The sequence below is a fragment of the Octopus bimaculoides genome, chromosome 6 (assembly GCF_046866305.1).
Source record: "Octopus bimaculoides isolate indiv1 chromosome 6, ASM4686630v1, whole genome shotgun sequence".
Taxonomy (NCBI): Eukaryota; Metazoa; Mollusca; class Cephalopoda; order Octopoda; family Octopodidae; genus Octopus; species Octopus bimaculoides.
Window position 1 is genome coordinate 118,948,866 of NC_142933.1, and position 12,004 is coordinate 118,960,869.

General features: G+C 31.0%; 1 protein-coding gene across 4 annotated transcripts in view; it reads right to left on the reverse strand.

The window, feature by feature from the left end:
- Nucleotides 1-1,635: 1,635 nt before the first annotated feature.
- Nucleotides 1,636-12,004, reverse strand: part of LOC106881072 (uncharacterized) — a 175,199-nt gene continuing 164,830 nt past the window's right edge. For 2 of the 4 annotated variants that reach the window (XM_089354504.1, XM_014931285.3), the window contains 3 exons: nucleotides 6,930-7,097; nucleotides 5,654-5,730; nucleotides 1,636-4,070 (listed from right to left, as the gene is read on the reverse strand). In XM_089354504.1, coding sequence (XP_089210630.1) covers nucleotides 3,944-4,070; nucleotides 5,654-5,730; nucleotides 6,930-7,097 — 372 coding nt within the window. In that variant the 3' untranslated portion in view covers nucleotides 1,636-3,943. Of the gene's footprint in view, nucleotides 4,071-5,653; nucleotides 5,734-6,929; nucleotides 7,098-12,004 lie in introns of all 4 variants that reach the window. The other 2 variants (XM_014931286.3, XM_014931284.3) reach the window with 1 other exon arrangement.

A 12,004-nucleotide genomic window follows, 5' to 3' on the forward strand; every position in this document is an offset into this window, starting at 1 on the left:
TGGAAAAGTGGATGTTAAAAGATGATGATGATAATTTATGAAGGTCTTCCAAATCTGATGAGAATGATGTAACTGCTGTTCACTTTGAATGTCTGCAGCAAACATCTGTCACTGGAAGTGAATTCCAGAAAATAAATTCTGAGAGAGATTGCATTGGGTAAAGAAGTTAAGGATCTAGTAGAGGAGAAACAGGAAGAATAAATACAATAACAAGACAAAATTTGAAATTTAAAAAAAAATAATGTATTTACTCCCTGCACTCCACTGCTCTTGTAATTCCTTGGGAGAGGTACAGATTGAAACCTTCTCCCAGTGCATTAAATCCCTACTTACTAATCAATGTCCTTACCTACAAAGGCATCTAAACAGGTCCCCAATTTGGGATTAATTACTGAGCTACAGCTGTGATGAGAGAGTTTTTGTTTTTTATCTTTTGTTATGAGAGATTTAAATATCTCTTAATTTACTACATTAATGTTGGGTGTCTTGGTGGTCTCGTGGGTAGAGACATAATTAGTCCGACACATTGAACATCCTGGGCAGGGTTCAATCCTACCCAGGGCCTGCATTAAGGGGTCTTACTAAAATTTTTCATTTTTTTTTTTTATCTCCAGAGATAAAAAATGAAAATGTTTAATAAGACCCCACTGTAATTCCTGGCAGAGATTAGAAACCTCTGCTAGTGTCTTGTTACTACTTTTAAGCACCCTTACCAACTGGGCCACCAAAGCAGCAACAATTTTTATGAGAAAATTAAGATACTTGAATTTACTTCAAATATTGTATTTACTATAAATATATGAGGTATGTATTATAACCACAAATACATATATATATATATGTATTCGTATGAGGAGGTATGGCCAAGAAGACATGGGATGAAGTACCTGAAGCATGACCTCAGGAAGCTGAACGTTTCAGGCAAGATGACAAAGCACTGAGATACCTGATGCCTGGCTGTACTCAAGAAGACCCATACCCCACAGCAGAAGTGTTAACACTGATCCTTCTGATAGTGTAAAGCACTCTTGGTGGTGCAACATAAAAGTGCCCATGCAGTGACATGCAAAAGCACCCATGCGATGTCACATAATAACATCAGTGTGACGACATGCAAAAGCGCCTGTGTGTGTTCCACATAAAAGTACCCATGCAGTGCCACTTAAAAGTGCCTGTGTGGTGTCATGTAAAAGTGCCCTTGCAGTGCCACATAAGTACATAGCACATTCTTTAAAGTGGTTGGCACTGGGAAGGGCATCCAGCCATAGAAACCATGCCAAATCAGACAAGAGGATCTTTCCTCTCTCATTTTTCAGACACAGAACTATGCTTGAAACATACACCCACTCTTTTTTTTTAATCTCATACAGAGCATCAACCTAGTACACTGAGCTGTTCATTGTTCAAAGGACTTGGGGAAATATTATCCATCCTGGAAACAAGTGAGGGTTGGCAACAGGAAGAGCATCCAGCTGTAGAAAAATCTGGTTGAGCAAAATTTCATCTGACCTATGCAGCAAGAATGGGAAACTTGATGTTAAACCAATTGTGATGAAGTTTAACTGCTGCCAAGAGGCAACATGAAAGTTAAAAATATACAATTTGTATAATGAATGAGCTTTAAAACAACGAAAATATTTGAATAACTTTTATTGAGTGATAAAACATTAAGCTACAGTGGTAATAACATATGTTCAATTTTGGGATACAGCAGGACTATTAGAAACGTTCTAAAAGAAATAACAAAAACAAATCATTTGTTAATAATAATAATAATAATAACATAACAAAACAACAAGGATTGAGAAACAACTCTCAAAAAAATCAAAAATATTAATATTTTTTAAAATAAATTTAGATGAAACTAGTGGTGGCATAACAGTTTATGTAAGCTTGGGTTTAGTCATATATCGGTAGCCACAGTATTAGTAGCAAAGAGAACATGTTTACAATTGGATCTGTAGTACTTATCATTGTGTTTATTTGGCTGACACTACAACCACTCACGCACATAACACTGAACATGTCTCTCACTCAGTCTCTCATTCAGTCCTATAATATTTACGTGAATATAACAAACCTTTCCATAGAGTGGAAATTAAATTGATTAATTAATAATGTAATATCAATGGTGACTGTCTTATAAAGTGCAATTATTATGTTCCTCTCTTTTCAGCACTATATATATATGTATATGTAATGGGAGTTCCATTGCATTATTCCATGGTTTCTGCACTTCATATCCTCCAGTCACTACTGCCTACACACACACACACAGATACTCACACACACACACACACACAAATACTCACTCATACTAAGTCGTTTGTTTTTCAGTTTTAGATAACTTTAAGAAGTTACCTATTTCCTTGATAATTAACAAAAAGAACTGGAATATCTCTAATGAGAAATATATATAATACATAAGTTAAACTCACTAAAATGTTACCCATTTATGTTTTCCTGGAACTAGCTGGCTAAAACAATGTCACCAAACTATTCCAATAGTCTGGATATGATCCTCAAATTAATTTGGCATTATCACATAATTTAAATGAATTGCTTTAGCTCAATATTCAATTTCAAGTACTTTATTCTAGTCAATATCCTTGTATTTTTCTCAGAGCAGTTGACTATTATGTCTTGTAAGGTAAAAAAAAAAAAAAACTATTGCAAGTGTTTTAAATTCCTTAATGATAATATAAAGAAAAAAATTATATTTATATAAGTTGATTGTAATACAAGTCTTTGAAATATCACTGGATATAGTATAAGTTTAATAAATATAAGTTTAATAAATACTAGAAAATGATCTAGTAGAAATAAGTTAATATCGGAATCGATCAGGCTATTCATATAACTTATCCAATCACCAGATACTGTTGTCTGAAGTCATGAAAATGTTATCTCTTGGAGAATTATTTAAAGATAATTATTGTTTTAATTTGTTACAAATAAATATTTTCATAATTAATTAATCACCTTTTTTTTAAAAAAATTATGTTAATACATTATATTTTTATAAAGTAAATTAAGAATTCCTTTGTTTGTATTATTTTCCTTTCACCATTGTTTTGTCATTTTAAAGTCATAAATACCAAAAGACTTTATAATTCATTCAATGAAATCAAGTCTTAGTAACAGCCCAGTTATGCTATCAATCTTGAAATGAAGGAAATGGTATTTCAATTTTTTTTTTTACAGACAAATCCCACTTTCCATCTTCAAAATGTCACCTAGCCATTTGAAGAATTATATCTTTCATCTCAGTTCTTTAATTTGACAGGAAAAGAAAAGAATAAAATAAGTCGTGCAGAGTATTTTTCTTCAGTTAGTAATTATAATTTCTTTTTTAAAATTTCATAAAAAATAAAATTCTTTGTCTTGTCAATTGTGTTGAAATATTTTTTCTTGTGTTTTGAAAAAAAAAAAATGTATAGAGATCACCAATGTTGGTTTTTCTTTAAAGCATTTGAATTAAAAGAAAAAAACTCACCAAAATTTTGTTTAGATATATAAATTAAACTTGACTAAAATGTGCAGTTCCAAAATCAATTAAGTCAAATGAAGATTATTAAATTTGTATAATTTTATATATCAAGATAAAGAAGAACAAAATAAGGTTCGCAGAAGATTAAAAAAAAACCTTTGCCATATAACAAAAAAATGGGATAAATGTAGAGTTATGTTCTGATGAAATATATAACGTCAAATAAATGTATTAAATGCATTAATTTGTGCATTTAAATCATATACCTGTCCATTTTTAGTTAATATCTATGGTTGTTAAGCCTATGTAGCATAGCCAGGTGTGAATAGTTAATTAAGCTGTCCCTGAGCTTCTATGGTACCATGTATCAATACAAGAACACAATGGGGGTTGGGGGTGTACCAAAGCATCTGTGGTACTATTGAATATTATTTAACAGACAAACCATCTAGCTTATTTTCCCTTCAAATCATTTTGCCAAGGAGGTATCATGTTGCCTTCTCCATTAACTACACCACGAGAGGCTACTTTGGGTGCTGCAAAGAGTTGTGATTTGGTCTCCTTTTGAATTTGAGAAGCTCTGAAAAGACAACAACCACAGAAAAAAAAAAAATTAATATTTGTTTCAAGAAATTTTACATGTGTTTTCCAAGCTAGTATGGGTTAGACAAATACATATAGTTAAGGTGTTGTTTTACAGATGAATGATCTACCTGTCACTAACCCTTTTAAGTAAGGGAGTTTTCATTCAAAAGCACTGAGCTATTGGATGAGTTGTTGAGAAGGAAATGTTACAAACATTACCAACCATAGCTGAATGATATCTCACGCAATGTGCAGAATATAAATATTTACATATATCCTTCAATATACAAAAGATTTAAATGTGAGCTACTATTAATTTCATACCTCAGAAAATACAATGGTTGAACAAGCTTGTATAGTGTGCTGTGTATTTTTAGGCAATCATTCAGGCTCAAAATACAACAAAGCTGCTATTTGAGACACACACACACACAATGGGTTTTGTACAGATTCCATCCACCAAATTCACTCACAAAGCAATGGTTGGCCTGAGGCTGTTGTAGAAGACACTTGCATAAAGTACTGTGCTATGCGGCTGAACTTGAAACCAAATGAATGTCTATTTATTGACACCTGTGCTTATTATGGATTATATTGCTTTTACATAACTGACGCATTCAATATTGTTTTAACATTAAAAAAATGAAAACTGAGATGGTCTTTTGCTAGACCCAGCTAGCAAATTTTTACAATGAAACACTATTTATTGTGCTTGAAAACCATATTGCTTCTTTAATTTCAGTAAATTTTATATGGAGATTAAAAACAGTTACAAAGGGGATCAGTAATATAAATTCGTTTCAGCACCACAAGGTATTTTATTACAAATCAACAAGATTGCCTCAAATTGATTTTGTGAGCTGCTAACAATAACAACTAAATCTCCTTCAAATCACACCCTACTATATTCAGAAAAGAAAGAGAAATATTAGATAATGAAGTTCTAGATAAGGTGTGCCCGGAAAAAAAGATAAGGTGGTCATCACCAGAACATCACTGATCATAAGACTGCTATATCAAGCTAAAGAAACAACTACGTGTTACATGTAAATAAATGTGTTTCGTCTTCCTGTAAATATTTAACCCTTTAGCTTCAGATTATTCTGTAAATGTAATGCTTCTTTACTTACATCGTTTTGAATTAATCATGCATTAATTTGTAGCTTCAAGATTTTAATGATGTGATTGTATATTTTTGAGCTTGACAATAAAGGCTAGGTGTGAGAGGCTGGTATGAACATAAAAACAGGGATAATAGTTAGGCCAGTTTAAAAGCTAAGGGGTTAAGGCTAGAAGCAAAGGTAAAGATTATGCTATAAAACACTAGATTAATCTGATTTAGTTACAGTATACTAAATCAACAAAAAATGTTTTTATCCTCTAGAAGAAACCAACGTTGTTGTTTAGGAAGATAAAAGCAAGGATCTCAATTATATACATAGAATATGATGAAAAATGCAGGTCTATGTTGAATTTTATTTCCTGAACTCTGTTAAACACATTTTTACTTTACAGAAAATTAATCAACTTTTAAAGAAACAGATAAGGAATTTTTTAATTTCCGCAGTATATGCTTACTTGTTTTCGGCTGATTTCTTCTGCATAAGAGCTCGTTTCCAAGCGGGAACATTTTTAAAACGGGCTTCTTCTTCTGCCTGCTGAAGAAACTAATTTAGTGTGAGTAGTGTGCAACAATAACTCAAAAGAATGGTTAAGCAATCAACTCCACAAAAGTTCTTGTATATTAACGCCAACCACTCCGAGAGTGTAGTGGGTGCTTTTACGTGCTACCGGCATGAAGGCCAGTCAGGCAGTATTGGCGATGGTCATGCTCGAAATGGTGTATTTTATGTGCCACCTGCACAGGAGCCAGTCCATTGGCACTGGCAATGATCTCACTCGAATGTATATATATATATATATATATATATATGTACATACATAGTAATGGATCTTTTATTCCACTAGACTTTGAAAGCACAGAATGGCTGGTCATAATGTCGACAAAGAATGTGAATACCATAAAACATTTTTACTTAGGCAGCAGTGAAAAGCAAAGCTGTGCAATATCAAAATACATGCAAACACACACACACAGAAATGTACATATATATACAGATAGGTAAACACACAAACACGTACATGCACACACAGACATATACATACATCTTCATTTAACATTTGCTTTCCCTGCTGGCATGAGTTGGACAGTTCGACTAGAGCCAGTAAACTGGAGAGCTGTACCAGGTTCAAGTCTGGGTTGGCTGGGTTTCTATGGCTGGATGCCCTGCCCAATGCCAGCCACTTTACAGTGTGTGCTGGGTCCTTTTAACATTGCATTGACATGTGTACATTTATATGGCGCTAGCACAAGTGTTTTTTACATGGTACTGGCACAGGGTTCTTGCAGGCACTTTGGGCTAGTGTTTTCTACTATGGCTCTAAGAACTTCATAATGATACAGCCATGTAGGTGTAAATATTAAACCTTTTGTTGTTTCTGCAGATGAGCAAAAACCATTATCACATTAACAATCCTTTCTACTATAGGCACAAAGCCTGGAATTTGTGGGGAGGAGGCCAGTTGTTCACATTGACCCCAGTGTTTAACTGGTACTTAATTTAATGTCTCTGAAAGGATGAAAAGCAAAGTTGACCTCGGCGGGTGGAATTTGAAATCAGAATGTAAAGATGGATGATATGCCACAAAACACTGCCTGGCATGCTAACAATTCTGCTAACTTACTGTCTTTAAGATCATATTAATATCTCATCTCCGACATTAAGATATTTAACCAAAAATGATTCATGAAAGAATTTAAAAAAGCATGCAGAGTATTGAAAACTTATTTTACTCTTTTCTTTTCTTCTTCTTCTGATTTTGCCTTCTCTGCCATCTGCCGTGCTAATACATGCCGTTTCCATGGAGGAATGACTCGCCCAGCAGCATCCTTATCAGGAACTTGATCTAAGAAATTCTTAGGATCAAAGTTACCCTCCAGTATTGTTCGCTCTGATCGTTCCTAATAAGAAACAGGAATAGAATGTGTTTTTAAGAAAGAACATAGTAACATATGTTAAAGGAGATTATAAAACAATAGCATCAATATTTCATACATCCATTACATTACAACATATATGTATATTAGCAGTGTATAGGAACTAATGTACAGATGTATTGTGCAATTATATTTTTATACCTATATGTGTGTGTGTGTGAGGAGGTATACATGTATGTAGGACATTTTTAAGGTTGCATTTTATGGCTGGATGCCCTTCTGGATGTCAAACTATTTAGTTGTTTCTTGCAACATGAAGGGGTGATACAGTATACCCATCAGAATAAGGTAACTAAAAATTATGCATATATCTTTGATGTATTTAACATTACTGTGTGTGTGGTGGAAATTTCAAAAGTGTATGTTATATGAAGAAACAGTTTGATAAATTTAAAATTCAAGAAATAAATTATGTAATTTTGTAATATGTTAATTACAGAAAATTATTAAATTGTCATATATTAATTTATATTAAAAGAAAATATATTTATTTTTAATCATTTTATTAGCACTAAATCTTATGTAGTATAGTTCTTATCTGCAGATTCTATTGATTTAAGCTGATGCAAGTTAGATCTTCTGGATAAAATACAAATCTATTACAGGTAATTTACCTATAATATCAGAGTGATTATTCACAAGTAAACTGGGAAATATAGAATTATACGTCTTGTCTGAGGACACAGCATTAAGTTTTATCTGGGGACACAAGAGAGGCTCACTTTATAAAAGAATATATCATAAATTAGATAATAGAGTCTGTTATGAATGAAAATGTTATTATAAGACTTAAGACCTAAATTTTAAAGTGAGCATTCTCTATTTACTAATGTATAGGTTGACATTTTGTTATCAACTTTTAAACCTATAATTCAGAGTTCAAACACTCCAAGTTTGCAGGTGTTGCCTAGGGCCCAAAACTTTTAAGTTAAAGATATCTAGTGTAATGTTTGCATCTAGACAAACACACAGTAACTACAGATTTAAAAATTTGATCTCTAAAAAGCATTGACATATATAAGTGTGTTCAGTGTATTGAATCAAGAATGGTAAATGAGAGAAAAAGAAAGCCACAAATGAGAAATGGCTAACTAAAATTAAATAATATACAGTTATACTCAAAAATTATTAATTAGGAAACTGAGCGAAAATAAATGGACAACGTGGTTTTGTGACAAACCCCCCCCCCCCCCTAAAAAAACTGTGAAATTTAAAATGTTGGAATTTAAGTGAACTGAATATAAGAGACTTGCAACTATTGTACTATTATCTAACATTTCTCGAAGTGACATGCTTTTCAGGAAGGTGAAGCTATCAACTGTGCTTTCTTTTCTCCAAACGGCAAAGCATTCAAACAGTGTTTTTACCCTGAATGTTCATGAGATTAATGAACTGTGGTGACATGCTGTTAAAATTTCTAAGTTATATTTAACAGAGAAAGTGAAAGTCATTGCTTTATAATGAGTTCTGTCAAGTGACCACTCAGAATACACAACATACATACTTGCTATGAAAACATTGCTTCTGAAAATATTCTTTAAATATATAATGCTGTTACAATGAAACACTTCAATATTAAACTGTGTTTTCTTTTTTGAAGAATTTCAATTTTAACCCAACAATAGTTTAGAAAAGGTAAATCCTTGAGATACCAACCCACCTGAAGTTATTACTGGTTTTATGATAACAAACAATTTGTTTTATAACATTCATATATTAAACTAAAAAAACTATAAATTTAATTGTTCTTTCATAATTAGATGAAAGAACCTTTTGTAATATTCCAGACATCATCTCAATAATGTAGTTGTTAGTCAATTTACTTGATCATTTTCAAATTTAATCAAAATAAATAGACAGTGCATTTCATTAGAAATATGTTAAGGAAGATGTTTAGCAGCTCTTTAATTAAGAGGTCCTGATTTTAAACATGTACAAAGATACATCAGGATTTTAGGATGTATGAAAATATATTTTTCTAAATTAGAAATAATTTAGAAAATAAGTTTACAGTTTTAATTGAATTCCGTAATATATTTTAAAATAAATTTCAGACATTATGCTTATATGAATACAATCTTCTTATATTGACTTGCATTGGACACAGTTATGGATGTACTGCATACCTTGTCACTTATAAGGTTATTTATGGAATGTTCCAGTGTGTGTGCATGGCATCACACCCTTGTCTGCTTTAAAAGCACACACAGATAGTACTGTAAAGATGGGATTCTCAACTGTGGTCTCTTTAAGAAAATATCGGGAGAAACTAGTATCAGTTGATTAAACCAATCCAAGTTTTTGATTTTATTTTATGAATTAGGAAAAGTTGGAATACAATAGAGAATTCCCCAAAAAAGAGAACACATTTTTAGGATTCTTTATTTTAGGTAACCAGTCTCTAACCATTGCTTAAAATATGTATTCTTTCAATCCTTCACAAGTCAATTCTGACAGAGCAAACCTATGATCATAGATGTACCAGTTTTGACCATCCCAATTTTCATATATCCAGGTCTATATTATCCAATGTGTCCCTTCTTGTTTTAAGAAGGTAAGGTTGTCTTCCAAGGGAAATTTAAGGAGATTTGATGGCCATTTCTAGCAGGTTGAGCAACTGCATATAAGCTTCTCTTGTTGTTTCTTTAATCAATCTTAATTCTCAAACTAGATGCAAATTTAAATATTTAATTTAATATAATATACTCAAAATATGACTTGTTTTTGAGAGATAAATTTAACAACAAAGTAATTAAATTTACTGAATATCAATTAACTAATCCAGTCTGAAGTTTCTAACTTGAAAATAATTAGTATCAGATAATAGACTTTAATGAAGCATACATTTCTAATTAATCTTGAACATTATGCACCAAGATCTCATAAAATAAGCAGGTTTCAAAAAGCTATTAATTACTAATAAAGATGAACTGAACATTTCTCAGTAAATTTAATTTTATAAAAATCTTAATGAATATATGCTAACTAATGGTAATTTTTTTAATTTTTACAAAACATTTTTTTTACAGTTTTATATACATTTTCCATGCAATCATATTTGAGATGGCAATTTCAACATTTGTATATTTCTGGAGTAATGGCTAATAAAGATCTGTGGTTTTCTTGGTGCTAATCATACAACTATAAAGTGGAAGTAGAACCCAATGAAAACCTGACAGACTGTGGCAACAGAATATTGTCTTCTCTTAAAGCACTGCACAATGACTGACAAAGTTTGAATCATTGACCTTGTGTAGTCCAGCACTTTGAAAACATACCCATTATATTAATAAATAAATAAATAAATATATATATATATAAATAAATATATATATATATATATATATATATATATATTGTTGTTTTATAAAGTTAATTTTCCTACAAGAACAAAATTTTAAACTTAAAAATAGGATTTCAAAAATAAGGTGCGTGGTTATCATTAATAGAAAAAAGAAAATTATAAAAGAATATTTCATTGTACAGCAATTACATATTGTAAGTTACAGAGTATGTTTTGTGAGTTCCTGATTTTTACTGCTCCTTTATCAGGGATCAAGATGTGACATCACCACAACTGCTTGTGTGACTACTAGTGAATTACAATCTTTGCAGTGATTTGATAAAAACAACCAGAAAGGTGTTACCTTTATATGCAGAAATGGGCACCAACACCGATAGCTTCATAGATCAAGAAACTTTCTGGTATATCCAATATTTACATATAAGTAGAGATCCCATTTCATAGAAAACTATTTAGAATTCAGAGTTTTGCAACATATATTCTTGCAAATATATTTATGCATTCACCAGTATCACAAATCACATAATATTACTTTTTTTTTTCTTGTCTCATAGAATAGTTTCATGATATAGGAAAAAGTTTTTTTTTAATATTCAGATTAGCAAGCAAATCAATGGATTTCAACAAAAATAAACACCAATTTTGTTATTATTTCTATGCATTTTCCCCAAATAAAATTTTAATTTTTTATGTAAGTATCATTTCATTCAGACAATTGGCATTAACAAAATTATACGCATAACATCTGGAAAGTTTCTTTTTAATGGTTCAAGTCCAAGCTATATAAGACTAAAATATATTTCCTTTAATTCTAAAATTATTAAAGATCATGAGATAAATTTCTCTTTTAGTTGATTCCCAGATTTCAAGAAAAAAATATTTGTTTGCTGTATTTAATTATGAAAATATTCACTAATCACTAAATCTCAGTGAATTCGAAGAGTAAACATGATTAGTATAAAATATTGCTTCCATATGGAATATTGCTATGATTGTAAATTTAAGAATCCATTATTATATTTCTCCAAGATAAATTCTAATAAATTTTGAAAATATGATACTATCTAATTTTTAAAGCTTTCTAAATAAAAGAAATAACAAAAAAAATATCAATATTGTGAAATTATAAATTACAAATCTTTTTGCAACGTGTGATTGCACAATACATTGATTTTTGTCATTAACATATCAATGTTATGATGCATAAGATACAAGTTAAGGGCTCTGTAATTCGTTTTAAGAAGCCAGAATGGAGTAAAACATAGGAGAGGGTCTTGACATGTAAAATATAAAAAAAAAAAGCTTTTGTAAACTGACACTTGATAGAATGAGTAAATGTAATTAATGAAATTAAAGTTAAATTTTTCCCGAATCATGAATTCTCTTCTCTTTTGAAATATATTCTGGATAATGTTATCGGGAGAAAAAATAGTCCTCATCAAAGTCTTTCTAAAATGAAATGAAATAAAAAATGAAAATATATATTAAACCCCATCCCATTATTGTTGTATGCAAGAAAGCAGAACTTGGTAGAAGCATACGCTGTAGATGTGGACAAACATAGACA